Source organism: Ursus americanus, chromosome 5, assembly GCF_024610735.1.
Source record: "Ursus americanus isolate L20-20 chromosome 5, mUrsAme1.1.p, whole genome shotgun sequence".
NCBI lineage: Eukaryota > Metazoa > Chordata > Mammalia > Carnivora > Ursidae > Ursus > Ursus americanus.
The window spans coordinates 88,190,724-88,210,434 of NC_142131.1; the positions used below are offsets into that span (position 1 = coordinate 88,190,724).

The 19,711-nt window shown below is 51.4% G+C and overlaps 1 protein-coding gene across 2 annotated transcripts in view; it reads right to left on the bottom strand.

Annotated features, from left to right (window-relative positions):
* SNAP47 (synaptosome associated protein 47) overlaps nucleotides 1-19,711 on the bottom strand; it is a 40,682-nt gene that overhangs the window by 5,278 nt on the left and 15,693 nt on the right. For both annotated transcript variants that reach the window (XM_045774345.2, XM_087862450.1), the window contains 2 exons: nucleotides 14,052-14,542; nucleotides 7,035-7,159 (listed from right to left, as the gene is read on the bottom strand). In XM_045774345.2, coding sequence (XP_045630301.1) covers nucleotides 7,035-7,159; nucleotides 14,052-14,542 — 616 coding nt within the window. The remainder of the gene's footprint in view (nucleotides 1-7,034; nucleotides 7,160-14,051; nucleotides 14,543-19,711) is intronic.

A 19,711-nucleotide genomic window follows, 5' to 3' on the forward strand; every position in this document is an offset into this window, starting at 1 on the left:
TCATCGAGCAGAGGAGGTCCGCTGACCAGAGCAGATGTGTTTAAACGTGGGCACCTCGTGCCAGCCATCCAGGTGTGGGAAGCAGGGGCTCAGAGGCCCGTGGAGTGTCCAGCCTCGGGCGTTCAGTGTAAGTGCATCAGGGCAGGACGTGGGGCACGGAAGCGCGGGGCCCTCATGTTTCCAGCACATCCGTAACGTGCTAGTGGCCTCACTGATGGTCTGAAAGAAAACGTTTTGTTCCACTTCATGATGAGACTCCAGCATTCAGAGTATTATCATATTCATATGAAGACCTAAAGTGAGTTTAGTATTAGCCAGACTGTCTGCCCTGATCTTGTTATTAAGCTGACTCACTGAAAACCTGTGAATTTTCTTGCAGTGAGAAATTAGCAACCATTTAAGAACAGAGCTGGGATAAATCAAGCTGTCTGCAACTCCAAATAGTTCTACCAGTTGGGGCCATTAATATGCTATAGAGAAGGTAAAGAGGGAAAAACTGGCTTCCAGCACAGCCAAAGCTCTGGAGGCTGTAAAGAACATTCTAGGCTACAATCTGTCACATTCAGCACTCACAGACCACCCCTGCGTCCCACCCTATCCCTTCTGCTGCATTCCTTGAGGCCCCAGGGGTTATCTGTGGACAGCGGCACAGGGTTGTCTTCTACGGAGGCCCCTGCTGCGGCCCCCTCTTCCAGACCCCCTCTCTGTGGGGGGGCGGGGGGAAGCTAACGCACCAGGTCCCCACAGAGCTGCGTCCCCACAGCGAGACTCTGATAGCGGAGTCTTCAGGGGTTTGTCAGCCCTCACTCCAGTTCCCAGTGGCCTCTCAAGGTCCAGACAGGGCAAGCACATGGCGAGCACCGGGCTAGAGGGGGACCCTGGGGACCAGCCTGCTCGCCATCAGGTCACGATGGGATCCAAATAGGACTCATCCCAGAATACAAGAAAATAGACATAAAGGCCTAAAAACCACACATCACACTGAAAGAAATTAAAGACACCGAAATAATGAGGGATGACCTGTGTTCCTGGACTGCAAGACTTAATACTGGCAAGACGCCTCCAAGTGACCTGCACATTCAACGGAATCCATATCACGTTTCCAGCAGCCTCTTTATTCCCCCAGAAACGGGAGAATGGATCCTCAAATCCATTGGAATTGCAAGCAGCCCTGAGGAGCCAGAGCAGTCCTGAAAAAGCAGAATGAAGTTGGAGGACTGACTCCCCTCACCCGTCGCCAGCAGGAATAGAAAATGGTGCGGCCGTGGCGGAGCACAGCCTGGCAGCCCCTCGCCATTCCCCATGTAGAGTTACCCTGGGACTCGCTAGGAGCAGCGACAGGACCCACACGGATCCCTGTGTGTGTGAGCGTTCAGAGCAGCACCACGCACAACAGCCGTGGATGAATGCATACACACAACGTGGGCCCCTGTACAACGTGCACCACTCAGCTGCGAACACAGAAGACGGATCTGCCCGCCCGAAAACACAGTGGGAAGTGAGGACAGCAGGCACGGAAGGACATGTGCACGACAGAGAGAAAGCCGCAGGGGCTGGCGCTTCACGGGACCGTCTGGGGTGGGGGCACGGAGGGTGCCACGTGCACCGTCAGTGGGTGAAATGGCCGTATGTATATGTATTTACTATGATAAAGAAACACCATTCTACAAGACAGCCAGGCACTCAACAGTGAAACCACCGAACGCCAACGTTAACGCTTCGGGTTCGCTTCCAGGCTGACTGGGGAGACGGGAAAGCACCCATTCCCTGGCCCTCGCTGGCCCTCACACTCCTCCCTCCGCAGAGCCCAGCAGCTGCTCTGGAATCCTGTCCACACCACCAGATCCTGAGGCTCCTTGTCTGGCTCTGCCAGCCCATTTGCGTTTCCGGGACAGCGGAGGGAACAGAATGTGGTCCCCCTGGACCACAAGGGAGCCGTCCCTCCACGTGGCCCAGGTTTGTCCCAGCTTTCTCAGCAAAGGCGAAGACCCGCCAGCCCTGCCCGAGACGGCACACGGGCCTGCCCTAGGGTGGGGGCCACAGCCAGCGTAATGCGAGCCCCGCAGGTTGTCCAGTGATTGTGGAGGGAAGCCCGAAGGGGGGGGCACATGAAAGCACAGAGGGGGCCCGGGGCGGGGGTCCGTGACGGCAGGCTTGTGGCTACCAGTGACCAAGGTAACAGCAGAGCAGATGGGAAACCCATGCATGCATCTGGAAGGTACGGCATGATGCTTCCCTGCAAGTCAGCTGGCATCACTGTGCTCGTTCCTGCAGCAGGTGGTGGCCAGGGCAGGTGCACAGCCCACCTGGGAAGCTGGGGTCGACAACAGCAGTGCCAGGACCCCAGTTCCAGTCCAGAGCTTGCCCTGCGACGCACGTCCTTTCACTGAAATGTCAACTGTCGTGGACGTCACAAGTCACTAAGCACGTTTTCCCCATTACCAAGGCTCTTCTTGTGGTTTAGCAGACAACATAGGAACGCTTGTTAATAATTTACAAAGCAACAGGTCTAAGCCACAGCGCGTATCTGGACTGCTTTCAAAGCCATGAATACAAACAGCATGATCACCTCCCCCCCCCCTTGTTGGTGCCCCATCGGGAATGAAAGGAACGAACAACCTGGAAAAGGGCACCAAGAACACCTGAGAACGAAGGGCAGGAATCTGGAATGAGAACATCTGCAGTCCTTCCAAACGGCTCATGAAAGCAAACCCAGCCTCGCCCGCCTGGCACACAGGCTCCGGTGGGTTCCTGGACACACATGGCTCTCTGTCCCCGAGCTCTCTGCACAGCCTGCTCCAGCAAGGTCTCCACATGCCCTCCCGGTCGGTCAGGGCCTCGCTGTGCTGGAAGGCACTGACCCTGCCCGGCATTCTCACCAGCCTCCCCGCATAGCCATCTGCTCTTCCAGGGACGTGTCCATTCTGGAACATGTGTTCCTGGAGCAGGGTCTGGGCTGTTGCCACTGCGGATGGGAAGCATGGCAGCGGGTTCCACGGCTGGGACGTCACCCCCATGACTGCACTGGCAGCCACCCAAAGAAGCGGAGATCTGTCATCTCTCCAAAAAGACAGTTAACACACTGAGACCAGGGACAGGTCCTGCACTGATAAGACATTTATTTTGGGCTGAACTGCATGTGTTAAGTCGAATTCTCTTGCATCAATTCGGTGTGGAAGAAATGACACAAGAGGAGACACGTGAACGAGGACAAGCTTGAATACCACGAACAGAGAAGGGAGAGAAGAGCTGAACACGAAAGGTGCTCTCCTCTTCCTACATGAGAAGGAGACAGTATTGTGCAGAGTGTCACAGCTCTGAGCCGGGACCCGCTCAAGAAGGCACAGGCCGGCGGCATCTCCACAGCTGCTCCAGAGCTCCCTCCTGCCATGACCCCACAGTCTGCGACCCCTGTGAGCCAACCCTCGGTCCCTCTGTTAGCTCCCGAGCACTGTGATTACTGCTTACAAAAAGTCACACCTAGAAGGCAGACCGCCTGCCTCCTTAGTCAGAGGAGTGCAGAACCATGACCTAACCCCAACTGCACCAGCGGCGCCCCCCTCCCCACTACGGGGACCCATGACCTAACCCCGAGTGCACCAGCGGCGACCCCTCCCCGCTACGGTGACCCATGACCTGCACCCCGAGTGCACATGCGGCGCCCCCTCCCGCTACAGGGACCCATGACCTGCACCCCGAGTGCACCAGTGGCGCCCCCTCCCCACTACAGGGACCCATGACCTAACCCCGAGTGCACACGTGGCGCCCCCTCCCTGCTACGGGGACCCATGACCTGCACCCCGAGCGCACACGTGGTGCCCCCTCCCCGCTACGGGGACCCATGACCTAACCCCCGAGCGCATGCAGCGCCCCCTCCCCACTACGGGGACCCATGACCTAACCCCGAATGCACACGCGGCGCCCCCTCCCTGCTACAGGGACCCATGACCTAACCCCGAGTGCACACGCGGCGCCCCCTTCCCGCTACGGGGACCCATGACCTGCACCCCGAGCGCACATGTGGCACCCCCTCCCTGCTACGGGGACCCATGACCTAACCCCCGAGCGCACGCGGCACCCCCTCCCCACTAAGGGGACCCATGACCTGCACCCCAAGCACACACGTGGCGCCCCCTCCCCGCTACAGGGACCCATGACTTGCACCCCGAGCGCACACGTGGCGCCCCCTCCCCACTACGGGGACCCATGACCTAACCCGGAGTGCACACGTGGCACCCCCTCCCCGCTATGGGGACCCATGACCTAACCCCCGAGCGCACGCGGCGCCCCCTCTCCGCTATGGGGACCCATGACTTAACCCCGAGTGCACATGCGGCACCCCCTCCCCGCTACGGGGACCCATGACCTAACCCCCGAGTGTACACACGGCGCCCCTCGTCACGGGGAGGCCAGGAGCGCCTACTGGAGTCCTCCGTGGCCGTGCTGCTGTGTAGGCAGGTCTGGACTGAGGAAAGGAGGCGGCGGGACTAGCCAAAGCAGTGGTGGTGAGGATCTGGCGAGGGAACGTCCCTGGACGCTGGGATGCCCTGAGGGCACCAGGAGCTGCACCAAGCAGGGAGCAGATGCAGATTTCCTAACAAGCAAGGAGCAGCTCTGAGGCAGGAAAGGCCAGCACATCAGACGTGAGATGGTTCAGGGCGCTCCGCCAAACCCATCCCAGCGAATCCGCTTCCTTTCCTGGCCGCCACCGCACGCCCTCCCCGTGAACGGTGGATGCTGCAGTTATGGCCGCTGCGGGGGTCTGGCACAGTGGGAGCTGGCACAGGGCGCAGAGCACACTGGCCCTGGGGAAACCACAGCCGGTTGTCCCTCTCAGCATCCCACTGCAGGGTAAGTCACGGAGACCCATTTCCACGTAACGACGGTAATCGCATCTGCCACAGAAACCACAGCTGAACGGGGGGAGGGGGGGGCTGGTTCTTGCATTTCTCTTTTCCCCAGAAATTTACCTCATTCCTACTTATGCTGGAGCTTCAACGCCACAGCTAAGAATTCTTCTCTAAATAGGAAACATGTGTTTTACCTCCAGAAGACGATCTCTGGTGGAACTGGGCTGTCCCTGCAGGGAGGAGGACCAGCAGCTGGCTGGTGTGAAGCCCTGCTCTCCCGCGGTGGCTCTCCCCAGCACCACCACTCTGGGGTCACCACTTCCCTACCCTGCGGCCAGCATCCTGACTCACGGCACCCGCTGTTCCCGGCACAGACACCACAGGGCTCACCAACCTGCTGACGACGCTCAGGACCGACCCCACACTCGCACCCTCGTGGAGACGGAGCGTGAGGAAGCTTGCTCTCCTCGGCGCCGCTCCTGTCTTCATCACGACCTCTACCATCCTGGCTTCTAGGGCACAGACGGCTGGTTTGAAACCAGAACGGCCCTCTGGCCACCACCAGAATTAACATACAAAATCCCTACATTTCCCATCAAAAAGCCTTGTTCCCACCTTGGCCTTGACAGAGTGGTGGGACACTCTCGTAGGAGGGTGGGAGAGGGGCCCCAGATCCCACCAACCTGAGGCGTGTGGGCGCACACCCACCCTCAGGAAAAGGGAGGGTTTCCCTTTATAGGATGAGGGTTTTTCAAGCCCTGAAGCTGTGTTCCGGGGTCAATATGTGCATCAAAAGCCATCATTAGTAACCTGCAGAATTTGCTGGTTGCAGCTAAAAAGCAGCTTTTCTGTGGGTCATTACTCAAAGTGACTAAGTTGGACCAGGGGAAAGAGTGACCAATCGTGCATATTTAAAATATCCCATAGCAAAGATGAGCGCTTTTTTCCAGAAAGGAAATGGCCAAGCTTAAAGGAGGCCATGCCTATGCAGACACGTCAGTAAAGACTTCTTCTTTAAAAACAGGTTTGAAAGACAAACGGTCTTCCTGTGTGTCCTGGTGGAAGTGTGTGGTGCCAGGGATGACACGGCCTCTCCAAAGCGGAGCCTGGATCCGAAGAAACCATGAGCTAGGAACCAGGGAAACCGAGTCAGGAAGCTGCAAACCAAAACTGCAACAGAGAAACAACGGAGTTTTTCCCACAAATACACTGTGAAGCAAATGAGAAGGACGGAAGGAAGCCCTATCCTAAGAAGCACTTTGCGGAGCGGCTGGCACAGGCCTCACACGGGTTGTGAGCTGAACAGACGCACGGCACACGTCCCTGAATGAGACAGCTGATGTCTGATGAGCTGAGGTGAGCATGGCACGGTGTGGGGCTTTTCAACAGTTTTTAAGTTCTAAAGACATGTACGGAGATATCTGTGAATGATGGGATACAAGGTCTAGGCATCTGCTTCAAAACTACTTAAAAAGGAAAAAGAAAAAACACTGTACTGTCCAGCAATAACACAGGAAGACAACCTAAAAGTACTTCTATCAAATATTGTTTAAATTTCTACTTGCCGGACAAAAAGTGGCAAGCGTCCTCAAGAATCCAGTGTCAATGTCAAACCCTTGAGAGAGATCTGGGAGAGCAAGCACGGTCAGCTGTACACGCACCTGTGGAGCCATGCACACACACGCACAGTACACGCACACACACACAGACACACATAAACACATGCACAGTACACATGTGAACACACAGCACACACACGTACATAAAATGCACCCACAAGACACACAACACACACATGCACATGTGATCTCACCGCACACACACAGCACATGTACAGCACATGCACACGCACATACATGTACCACACACGGAGACAGCACACACGTGCACACACAGAGCCCACACGTACATGTGCACATGCACACATTCCACAGGCAGATGCAGCCAGCAGGGTGACTGTGTGGGCACAGGCACACGGGCGTGTGTGCATGTCATGAGACACAGGCACCTGGAATGGGCACTGCTCTTTCTCTATGTTCTCCAGCTCCAGAGAGCAGACCAAAGTGGGCAGGCACACGGCAGCCCCCATAGACGAGAGGCCAGCATCAGGCAGAGAGGAACTGTGTGTGGGCAGGAAGGAGCAGTCACATGCAGGGGCGAGGCAGCCCCATGAGCGCACGTTACCTGTCTCAGTTCCTGGGCGTCCCCCTCGGAAACGAACGGCTCACTCATCTGCAGCGGAAGCAACTGGCCCTCCTGGCTCCCTGAGCAGGGCTCGCGATGCATGGCACAGTCCATCAGCCCAGACGCTGCAATGGAAAATCAAACAGCAGTGACATCTTCCCGGAGGTGCGAACCACGCAAGAACATTCAGAACTTCATGAGGAGTGACGTGTAAGACTGACAGGGCAGACGCAGTGTCTTCAACTCACCCACCGGTCTGTGGCCTCTGTGCCTACCGGGGTGGTGGGGCTGGTGGGCCCATTGCTCCGAGCTCTGCTACGCCGAGCTGGGGTGGGGGCTGCCTGAGCTCACTCTGACCCCAGCCCAAGCTGCCTCCTTACCATGCTCTGATCAGAGAGGGCACCACTGACCATGGTCTGGGTCTGGCTCTAACTGCTCTTTCAGGAAAGGCCCTTTATCTGTGTGCGTCCATTTTTCTTCTTTGGGGGAAAGGGCTACACGTGTGGAGTATCAAACAGGTCACTTGTGGAACCTGGTGAAACGCACATAAAACACAGTGCTCGAAACCACAGCACCATCTCTTCACCCCACAGAGCGCTGTGGTTCTCCAGAGCACAGGAAATGGCCAGCTGGTCGAGCCAAGCAAAGCTGGCTGTGTGGCCGCATGGAGGTGGGGGTGAGTCAGAGCGCTGCACGTGGCTGGGCCCTGCTCAGGGATATTCCCGGTCACACGGCACCTGCGCCTAGGCAGGCTCCCCGAGGAGCGGAAAGGCAGCCTGGAGATGTGGTGATAACCGAGGGGGCCTCGCATGGCCCGTAGCGGGCTACCTGCCCTTTGTTTAAAGAGCTGACTCCAACCACAACCCTGGCACCACAGGGACCAGAGAAGGGCATCGGTCAGGGCCTGCTGCCTGCGTTTTCCCATAATACAAAGCACCTCGGATATGCAGCACAGCCTCGTTCCTGTATTTGGATGCTGGAAAGCAGACAGCTGTCTGGATGCCAGCACCAGCTCCCCCGAGCACGTCTCTGCTTCTGTGGAATGGGAGGCACAGAAGGGCCAACAGGACCCTGGCGGTGGTGAGCAGAACCGCCTGATGAATGCACCATCAGGAAGGGAAGGACCGGGAAAGTGGCCTGGGCCACAGCTCCCCACTGGGCCCAGAGAGCAGAGCCCAGCTGGCCACCCCCAGCACACACACAAATATCTCCTCTACTCGCATTTCTCAAAATAATCCATACAAATCAATACTCCCTGAGGACTGCCTGGCTGAGTAAGGGAAGCATGGCCTCGTTCAGGATAAACGCACGTCGGAGTGAGGACGACACAGGGTTCTCAGGGTCCGGGAATGGAAGAAGGCCCAGGCCAGGTGGAGAGAGCTCAGAAGCCAGTGCCCGAGAAAGGGCTGCATGGAGGCAGGACCCCGGGTCCCGGCCTGCCTCTGCTGGAGGAGGCTGGGTGCGGACACCCCCACACTCTGTGTGCGCTGTGACAGGTGCACCCTATGGAGACCCACCACACCGGCAGGGGCATCCAGGAGGCTAGACAAAACCCTTACCATGCATACAGATGTCTGGTTTTCTATTTCCTTCTTTAAGAAAAAGAAAAGCTGATTGCAACCCATCAAACTGACCTCACAGCCTGCGTTCTGAAGTCTCCAAGTCCGTCCCTCTTCCAGCTTCATGAAGGCTTCAATTAGCAAGGGACTTTCCACAGCATGCAACTCAGTGTCGTTCGACCTTATGTGATCTAAGATGTCACTACCTAAACTTCACATAATAGCAAGCACTCTTCTGAAACGGCTGCACAGAGCACCATCAGAGCTAGCTGGAAGGTATGACGGCAGAAACAGCCAACGCACACGTTCCCTACCAGCTATTATTAGCCTCAAGGAAAGGCCAACCGGCGCGCACGTTAACAAGCATCAGTGCTAACGCGACGACAGACACTGGTTCTGAGGCCTGGCAGGAGACAGCAAACTCCTCACACAGCCTTGACCCTCCCCTTCCTTGGCTTTTAGTCCCCAACCTCATGGACTCCTGCTCCAGCCACCCTAGCACCCCATCCTCGGACCCCTAGTTTACTGTAGCCAGCACCCCATCCATGGCCTACTAATACCCCATCCTCAGCCCACGGGTCCTCTGCCCCCAGCACACTGGCAGCCCATCGCTGGCACCCTGGCCCTGCCCGCCCTGCACCCCATCTGCACCCATCACACACACAGATGTCCCCCCTGCGCCACTCCATCAGCAGCAACCTTCCCTCATCTGTCGTGGCATCATCCTGCTTGCACACCCTCGGTATTAACATGCTGGGTACCGCACTGCTTCTCCCAGACCCAGGCCCATGTCGGACTCACACCGGGGCCCAGCCCTGGGCTCCTTCCCCACTGCAGTGGTTTCCGCTCCAAGATCTAGAACTATCTTCTGAAGGGACACACCGACCTTTTTTGAATGTTTAACAAAACAGGTTTTATTTAACCAGAAAGCCGGAATAGAGAATTTTTCTTCCTGGAACACACTAAGTCAGGGGTATTTTTCATGACAAGCTGTGGTGTCAGCAGGCTTACGCCTAGCACAGAGCTCTACACCCCTGGTGCTCTGGGTTGAGACCTGAGTTACCGACTCAGTTACTCCAATGCTCTGAAATATCTTTAAAAAAAAATTAACTTCAGTATAAAATGGTTTCTGTCGCTAAAGTCATTAATTATCAGAGTTAAACAAAATCAGCACAAATTGTTCAAGCTACAAGGGAACTTACGGATGATTTCACTTTCCAGGAACAACAGCTGGGCTGGTAGGCAGCTGCGGACACCGGTCTCCTTGACGCATCAGACGCAGACCCCGGGCTCACCAGAAGCTCAGAGCAAGAACCACCAGCCCGGCCCTGAGAGCAGGAGGACCCACCCACCCCAAGCCTGTCTAGTCCTCCTTGTCCCTGGGACCCAAAAGCCTCATCGATGACACAGGGAAGGAAATGCCTCCTCCACCCAGGGACAGACACAGAAGCTTACACAACTGGTGTGGGAAGCCCTTTCAGAAAAAACCACGAAATGCCCAAGCCCTCAGCACGACAGGAAGCATAACAGAGAGGGCTGAACCGGGGAGAGAGCAATGCCAACTAAGCCCAGCTAAACCAAGTACTTGGCCAATGTACCGTGGACCCAAGGGTCCTTGGAAGAGATCAAGTGGGTGGGAGCCACAGCTCCCAGAGGGTCTGCTGGGCTCAGGGGGTGCCCATGTCCTAGTACCCTGGGGGAGTGTCTGGGAGTGGTCAGTGTGGTGTCTATGTCCTAGTGACCACACGGGTGGGGGGGGTCTGTCTGTGGTCAGCGTGGAGTTCGTGTCCTAGTGACCACATGGGTGGGGGGGTCTGTCTGTGGTCAGCGTGGTGTCTGTGTCCCAGTGACCACACGGGTGGGGGGGGGTCTGTCTGGTCAGTGTGGTGTCCATGTCCCAGTGACCACACGGGTGGGGGGGTCTGTCTGTGGTCAGCGTGGAATCTGTGTCCTAGTAACCACATGGGGGGGGTCTGTCTGGTCAGTGTGGTGTCCATGTCCTAGTGACCACACCGGTGGGAGGGGGTCTGTCTGTGGTCAGCGTGGTATCTGTGTCTTAATGGCCACACAGGTGGGATGTCTGTGGTCGGCGTGGTGTCCGTGTCCTAGTAACCACACGGATGGTGGGGGGTCTGTCTGTGATCAGCATGGAGTCTGTGTCCTAGTGACCACACAGGTGGGGGGGCGTCTGTCTGCGGACATCCTGCTGTCCATGTCCTGGGATTGGAACTCCACCACCTGAAGCCCAAGTCTTCAATGAGCAATCCCGCACAGGGACATCAGTGTCCCAGAGGTGTACTACTGTCACACAGATGTGTGTGCCCCTGGATGCCTGGGCCTGTTCTGGGTGCTGGAGATGTGGTCATCAAGAGACAAGTGGGGTCTGGTCCGGACGCAGCACGTGTCCCAGTGTGAAAGCACAACTGCTAACCAGAGGGCAAGTGTTGTCTCTTAAATGAGGTGGTCAGAGAAGGCTTCTCTCAAAGGTGGCAGTTGGCAAACAACAAAGACAAAAATAATTACCAGGAATAGCATAAACTGCTATACATGGGCCATGCTCTGAAGTCTTCTTCCTAAAACCCATCACCCCAGGACCATGAGACAACATCAGACACAGCACAACTGGGAGACAGTCTACCACAGCTCAGCACTACTCCTACAAGACGTCGAGACCCTCAGAGCAAGCAGAGCCCAGGGAGAGGCCACTCGTCACATGGGACTCCAGACGGGATCCTGGAACAGCCAGCACGAGGCGTCTGGACAGAGTGCGGACAGGCTCGCTAGCTGTGACTGAGGATGGCCGCGGCAGGGGCACTCGGTGTTGAGGTATGGGGGCTCCGGACCAGCCTCCCAGCTCAAGTCGGAAACTACGCTAAGATGGCAAGAGCACTTTAAAGATGCTCTGCAAAAAAGCAGCCATCTTCCACTGCTTTTCCCCAGGGTGGATGCGGCCCACTTATGTCATTCCCAGCCCCCGAAGCCCAGGAGACCCGCAGGGCCAGCTGCTGGCCGGGCCACCTACATACACCACACAGGACTGCGGAGGTCTCTGGAAAGTTCTTCCAGACGCTGACTCAAGGCAGACACAGGTCCTGTGGCAACACCGCCACCTGCTGGCCACATGTTCTACCAAACCGGCTTCTGGAGGAGAGGGGTGAATTTCTGAGATGTCAAGTCATGGTTTCCACCTCCACCGCGCGACAGTGAAAACACAGGTGCTGGCAAACAGCAGCAGAGGCAACAGAGAGGGCCTGCCCCGGCCTCCCGCGGAGTCTCCAGCAAGCCAGACACTGTCCTGCTGTCCTGCTCACAAGCCCACATGCTGGCCTCCTCCCCCGCTCCCCTCCTCACCACCTGCGCCCCTATACACTCCCAGGCCAGGGTGGCCTCACGGAGGAAGGCTGGCACCCCTTGCTCCGTGCAGATGCAGACACACTGTGGGAGGCCCAAGTGAGCACCAGGACGAACACCTGTCTGTCACCATGGATGGGGTTCCTCTCCTTCCACACACACTGTGACTGTGACTGGTGAGGCCACACATCGAGAATCCAGGTGCTGCTGGGAAGGTGTCTGTGGATGTGGTGGAGGCCCAGCACCGGCTGACTTTATGTGAGGCTCCTCTGAGGAGGAAGATGTGCACCGTGTGGTCAGCAGCGTTGGCCTGTGCCCTTCCTGATGGCGGGCCCTGTGGAATCTGCACCCACCTAGCTTCCCGCCGCTGGACCACAGAGGCCCTGGCACGGACTTCCTGCTCCTTCCAGCCCTGTCTGCACCTGGACACTCGGGGTCAGAGCAGGCCCAGCAGCTTCTTCTCCCCTGTGTGGTGTGTGCTCACATCTGCTACCTGGCTCATGACATTCTGTGCCGTGTCCTCTCTCTGAAACCACCAGGTACACAGAAAACCCACGAATTTGGTGGAGCTCCACGAGAGCAGGGACTGTGGGTGCCTGGCACAGGGAGTTCTCCATCTGCACTAGCAGAACCAATAGCAGAAGGCGTTCTCTGTCGGGCCTACCAGCCCCGGCTCTCCTCACTGCCTGGGCCCCACCCAGCGGCAAACAGCAGGGTGGGGGCTGTCAACGGCCTGGCCTGTGGCCCCTCTCATCAGGGTCTTAGGCTCGCTGGCACTGCCCACCCTTCTCACCCCTTTATGGGCTTCTCAGTCCTGCCTTGAGAGAAGGGCCCCCCCAAAAATTTGGAAATGCCAAGAAATTATGTTTTTACATTAACACTTCCAATACTTTGGTGCTTATGGGGCCACATCTATTTTCAGGTAAATTTCTTTTGCAACATGAAGCCATGTAGAATAACTTCAAAATATTCATGTGTTATGGAACCAGGTGACATATTAGCACTGAAATCAATCACTTCAGAGCAAAAAGAAAGGAGAACAGTAGCAAACATCTCTCTTACTGTAACAGACATCCAGCAATCAAAGTTAATAAGGAAAGACTACCAGCCTGTTCGAAAAATCACAGTAACACAGACATATGATCACCTATAATAGTACTACTAGAAAATTAGGTATTTTATGACTTTGGGATTTCTTAAGCTGGGTGCAAAAACAAACTTAAGGGGACTTTACCCAATTAAGGATTTCTGTAATGGAGAATGACAGTGGGGCAGAGGTATCGGCAACCTCAAAGTCAACAAGGGATGCGTCCCTACACCACGGAAGCAACTCCTACAAATCACAAAGAACAAACAAACCCAGGATAGGCAATCCACAGGGAGAACGTGTGAAGCCAGAAAGCAAAGAAGAAGCGTCAGAGGCTCCAGTCACAATCACAGACGTGATGATAAAGACAGCAGCGAGACGCCACTTGACAGCATCAGGACGGCAAACCTGGGACGTCAGATGACCCCAGGCTGCCCTGGGCCAGCCTGGGGCTGGGAGCTGGGACCCTTGCAATCCCCAGGGCCACGCCCAGCTTCATGCTCCCCAAAGAGACACTCGGGAGGAGAGCATGCCTCAGCGTCAGGGGAGGCCTGCAAACCCACAAAAACTATACCGTAGTTTTCAGAGATTGTGATTCCTAAACACGTCCCTGGAAGGTGCGCTGGGATGACCCCAATGGATGCCGAGGTCAGGGGTGGAGGGACTGGACACCCACCAGGGCGGGCAGGTCGATGCCAGTGAGTCACACAGAGGGAAGGGGGAAACGCCTAACGCGGAGCCTTCCTCTGTTCTGAAAGGGCCACCAAGCCCTGCTGACCTCTGGGAAACCACACGGCCCTCAAGTGTGTGATACACCTGAGCTCTGGGACTCACGCACTCTGAGGTGCAGGCACTAAGGAAAAGGTCTGACGTGTTTTCATTTACCGACAAACAGTCACGGGTGCACAGAAACCAGCAGCTGCTCCAAATGACGCAGCACATCAACGGTGGACCACAGGCGTGCTGCGTTTGACCGCGCTCTTGGAGACCAAGGCACAGGCTGCGCCAATGCTCGCTCACCCGCCTGCCAGACGGAGCAGCCCTTCTCTGCTGGGGAAGACGTTCTGGCGCTTCTGGGCGTCAAGGCGCCTTCTAACAACTCCATCTTCTTGCTGAACTGCACCTCCAAAACGGGGATAGCCTCTGGCATCCTGGCAGATATCAGGCGATAAGCTATGTCGGGCTTCCCGATGAACCGCTGGCGGATGCTTATTTCATAAGGCGTGTGAACCTTAATATCATCTATATCTTCCCTTCCAAATCTGTGCATGAGCAAAGAACTCGAGTCATGGATTTCCAACCCAGACACAAGGATGGTGAGACTTCCTGCTTTAACATGAGATGCTGTCCCCTGGGAGATAACAGCAGGAATTCGGACCATGACCCCTTCTTTTCCAAGAGCTTTGGGACTAGCTGTTGAGGTGCCTCCCTTGGGCTTTGTTTCTGCTGGCATCTTCCAAAGCTTGGAGCTAAAGGGCCACCAAGAAGGGGACTCCAGCTCTGTAAGCAACCTAGAAGACCGAACGAAACACAGAAACACAGTCAACTGAGTTTTCATGTTCTCTTGAAAACTGCTTTAGCCTTTATAAAGCAGTTAACCATTTTATAGTGTTCTCTTCCACAAGCACTCCATGAAGCAGAAGCGCAGGAATTACTATCCGCATGTCATAGAAAAGAAAACTGAGGCTAAGAGCAGTATCTCTTAGGCTACAGACACAAAGCCCATCAGTAGTAAACACAAACAGGAACACTGTCTTCTGACTAGAATGTTGCCCTTTTCACATTGGACCCTGGGTAATTCTGACTCAAAATAAATCCTGACCTTAATCTGCAAGGAGCTGTCTAATGGAACTTTCTGCAGTAATCTGTCCTGTCCATTGTGGTGACAAGCACATGTGGCTACTGGACACCCAGAGTGTGGCTGATATAATGGCGGACTGAATTTTTAATTTAACTATACGTGGCTAGTGGCTAGCACACTGGATGGCACCACTGTAAAATACCTGCGAATAACACCAAGGGATCTACCCTGGAGCCGAAAAAATGGAAGCAGGAAAGAAAAAGCAAAGGAACAAAGATCAAATACTATCAACAGAAAATAAATATCAAGATGGTGGAGTTAGACTCAACCGTATTAGTAATTATACTAAATGTAAACAGACCAGATCCTCTCATTTAAAGGCAGACTGTCAGCCTGGATTAAAGAAAAAACCAACAAGACACAGCTATTATCTTGTTTACAAGACACACTGTGAAATATACAGACACAGAAATATCAAAAGCAAAAAGACTGGAAAAAAGATATATTGTACCAAAAGTAAACTCTAAGACAGGGAGTGTTACCAGGGATAAAGACAGACAATGCATAATAAGACGAGAGTCAATTTGACAAAAAGATTTAATACTAAACGTGTACCTCTAACAAAATTTCAAAATTCAGCAAGCAAAAATTAACCAAACTAAAAGGAGAAATAGACAATCACAGTTGGAGATTTTAACAAAAGTCTCTCCATAATTAATACAGCCAGAAGACAAAAACGATTAGTAAGAGTATAAACACTATTTAATCCACTCAGCCTGACTGATATTTATGGAAACATCACCCAACCGCTGAAGGCACACTCTTTTAAAGGGTATTCAGAACATTAAGAAAAGACTATAACACATCTCAATTAAATTTCAAGTATTGAAATCCTACAGAGAATACCATCTGTCCCCAAAGAAATGAACTTTGAAATTAATGACAAAAGACTAATAGAAAATCCTCAAATATCTGGAAATTAAGCACAATTCTAAATAAAGGGAATTGGAAAATATCTGAAGTGAATGAAACAAAACAATATGCAGGAAATGGCAGGATGCAAATAGAGCACTTATGGGGTATTTGAAAACTTCTTAGAAAGGTTTGAAATCAGTGATTTAAGCTTCTGTCACAAAAAGTTATAAATTAAACCCAAAGTAGAAGAACAGAAAAGCAGAAATCAATAAAATTGAAAAGAGAAAAAAGAAAATATTAACAAAGTCAAAAGTTGGTTCTTTGAAGTAATTTTTAAAAATTAAACCCTTACAATAAATGATCAAGAATAAAACAAAGAGGGGGTGCCTGGGTGGTTCCATCGGTTAAGCTTCTGCCTTTGGCTCAAGTCATAATCTCAGGGTCCTGGGATGGAGCCCCCAATAGGCTCTCTGCTCTGTGGGGAGCCTACTTCTCCCTTTTCCTCTGCTGCTCCCCCTGCTTGTGCTCTCTTGCTCTCTGTCAGAAAAATAAAATATTAAAAAAAGAATAAAACAAAGAGAATGCATATTAACCAATATCAGGAATAAAAAAGGAGGCATCACCATAGATCCTTTAGCCCTTGAAAGACTTTTAGGGGATATCATACCCAACTTTATACCAATAAATGGGACAGCTTATATGAAATAGACAAAATACTCAAAACACCCAAACTTTCAAAACTGAAGCAAGAAGTAGTATAAGAATATGAATGCCCATAATGAAATGGCAGCAAGAGAAATTTAGAAAAAATCTCATTTACAAATGTACCAAAAATAATAAAATACCTTAGGGATAAATTTAACCAAGGAAGTCAAAGACTTGTAATCTGAAAACTATCAGACATTGATAAAAACAAAACAAAACAAAACAAAAAAAAAAAACCCTGAAGATGACACAAACAAATGGAAATATATACCATGCTCATGGACTAGAATAATTAATATTGTTCAAATGTCCACACTACCCAAAGCAATCAACAGATTTAATGCAATCCCTATCAAAATACGAAGAGCATTTTTTACAGAACTAGAACAAATAATACTAAAATTTGTATGGAACCACAAAAGACCTCAACTAGCCAATGCGATCTTGAGAAATAAGAATAAAGCTGAAGGTCTCACAATCCCAGATTTCAGGATATACTACAAAGTTGTAGTAATCAAAACAGTACACTACTGGCATAAAAAAAGACACACAGATCAAACGAATAGAAGAAAGCCCAGAAATACATCTACAATTAATCTATGACAAAGGAGGCAAAAATATACAAGAGGGAATGGACAGTCTCTTCAACAAATGGTGTTGTGAAAACTAAACAGTCACATGCGAAAGAATGAAACAGGACCCTTTCTTATACCATACACAAAAATTAGCTCAAATGGATTAATGGATTAAATGTGAGACTTGAATCCATAAAACTCCTAAAAGAAAACATATACAGTAAAATCGCCTGGACATCAGCCTTAGTAACATATTAATGGATATGTCTCTTTAGGCAATTGAAACAAAAGTGAAAACAGACTGTTGGGACTACATCAAAATAAAAAGCTTCTGCACACCAAAGGAAATCACTGACAAAACGAAAAGGCAATCTACTGAATGGGAAAAGATATTTGTAAATGATACATCTGATAAAGGGTTAATGTCCAAAATATATAAAGAACTTATGCAATTCATCACCAAAACAAACAGACAAACAATCCAATTAAAAAATGGGCAAGGATCTGAATAGACATTTTTCCAAAGAAAGGGGGGGTAATCAGAGGGGTGAGTGAAGCATGAGAGACTATGGACTCTGGGAAACAAACTGAGGGCTTCAGAGGGGAGGGGGCTGGGGGAATGGGATAGACTGGTGATGGGTAGTAAGGAGGGCACGTATTGCATGGTGCACTGGGTGTTACACGCAAATAATGAATCATCGAATTTTACATCAGAAACCAGGGATGTACTGTATGGTGACTAACAATATAATAAAAAAACATTAAAATAAAAAAAAAGAAGCCAATAAAATCAGAAAAAAAATAGTGCAGTTTAAGTCACAATGGAATTCTGAAATAATATTCAGGTAACTTAGAGGAGGCAAGGGGAAAAAAGAAATGAACAACAGAGGGAACAAGTAACACAAAAAATAAAACAGCAGATCTAAGTGTTTTTACACCACACTAATAATTACATTGCTAGGATGGCAAAACTGTTCCAGACTCAGTCCAATTTCTATCAAAATCCCAGCTGGCTCTTGTGCAGAAACTGGCCAGTTAATCCTAAAATTAAAAAGAAAATGCAAGGGACCCAGAACAGCCAAAACGATCTTGAAAAAGAAGAATGAAGTTGGTGGGCTCCCACTACGTGAGTGCAAAGCTTACTACAAAGCTACGGAAATGAAGATGATGTGGTACTCCCGTAAGGTCACACACATGGATCAGTGATAGAAAGTCTAGAAACAAACCTTGACGCGTAGGGTCAACTGGTATCCAACAAGGACGACAAGACAATTCAACGGGGAAACACTGAATTGAAAGACTGCTGAGACCACTGGTATCCACATACAAAGAAAAGAAGTTGGGCCCATTTCTCACGCCATAAACTCCAAGTGGATCACAGACCTAAACAGAAAGGCTAAAAAGGAGTAAACCTCTGTGACTTTGGACTAGGCAATGAATCAGATAGGGCACCGAAAGCAAATGATGAAAAAAAAATAGATACACTGGACCTCATCAAACTTTAAATCCTTTAGGCTTGCACCCAGCCAGGTCTGGGCCACAGGCACGGAGGTGCAGTCAGGCCCTGGGGTCCCGATGACCCGAGGAGGAGCTGAGGACACGGTCACGAAGAGGGCCTGGCGCACCTCTGCTACAGTTGTCTGCCACGGTTGGACTGTGTGCTCCAGGGAGGTAAGTATGCTTGGCAGTGTCTGAAGGAGGGCAACTGCAAAGCTCTGAAATGCTCATTTTTTGAATGTAAAAGATCCATGTTGGATGCCAGATCAAGATCAGGAGGAAGAAAAGGACATTTGGTACTATTATGTTGAAACCAAAATAAAAACAACAAACGATTTTCTCTGGTCACTTAAAACAGAGAAGCCAAAATAGGACACAGATGTTTTGCTACATCTGTTGGGTTGGACCAGTTTTTCCCACCACGAACATGGGAGAAGGTGGATGAGTTCTGGTTTTGAATGTGTATAAAATAAATGATTCTCCTGCTCTAGGTTATTTTAAGAAGAAAAAAATTAATTGAACACTTATGAGCAGGGAGCATCATAACGTGTTTTGAGAATTGTTCTAAAGCACAAAAGTGGGGCGACTGGATGGCTTAGTCCACAGAGCATGCAACTCTTGATCTTGGGGTCATGAGTTCAAACCCTACATTTGACATAGAGATTACTTTTTAAAAAATCTAAAGCAGAAAAAGTGGGAAGATTGTTATTTTCAAACTTGACTCTTCGACCAAATGATACAATTTGTCCATCCTTTATGAATATTATGAATGCCACTGATGGGACTTAAAATTGAAAACATGCAGTCTGAGGAGAAAATGTCTATTGGGAAAGTTTAGGATAAAACTTTTTTTACTCAATCTGTCCTATTTAGTTCGAAAATAAATTGTGTTTGATTCCTTGGGAAAAAATTCTCTGCTTCAAAAAATATCTGCAAGAAAGTAAAATGGGGGCACTTGGGTGGCACAGTTGGTTAAGCGTCCAATTCTTGATTTCGGCTCTTGATCATGATCTGAGGGTCGTGGGACTATGGCCCCCTGGGCTCATGGCTCTGTGCTCAGTGGGGTGTCTGCTTAAGATTCTCTCTCTCCCTCTCCCACTGTCCCTCCCCATTCCACGTCTAAAATAAATAAATAAATAAATAAATAAATAAATAAATAAATAAATCTTAAAAAAAAAAAAAGAAAG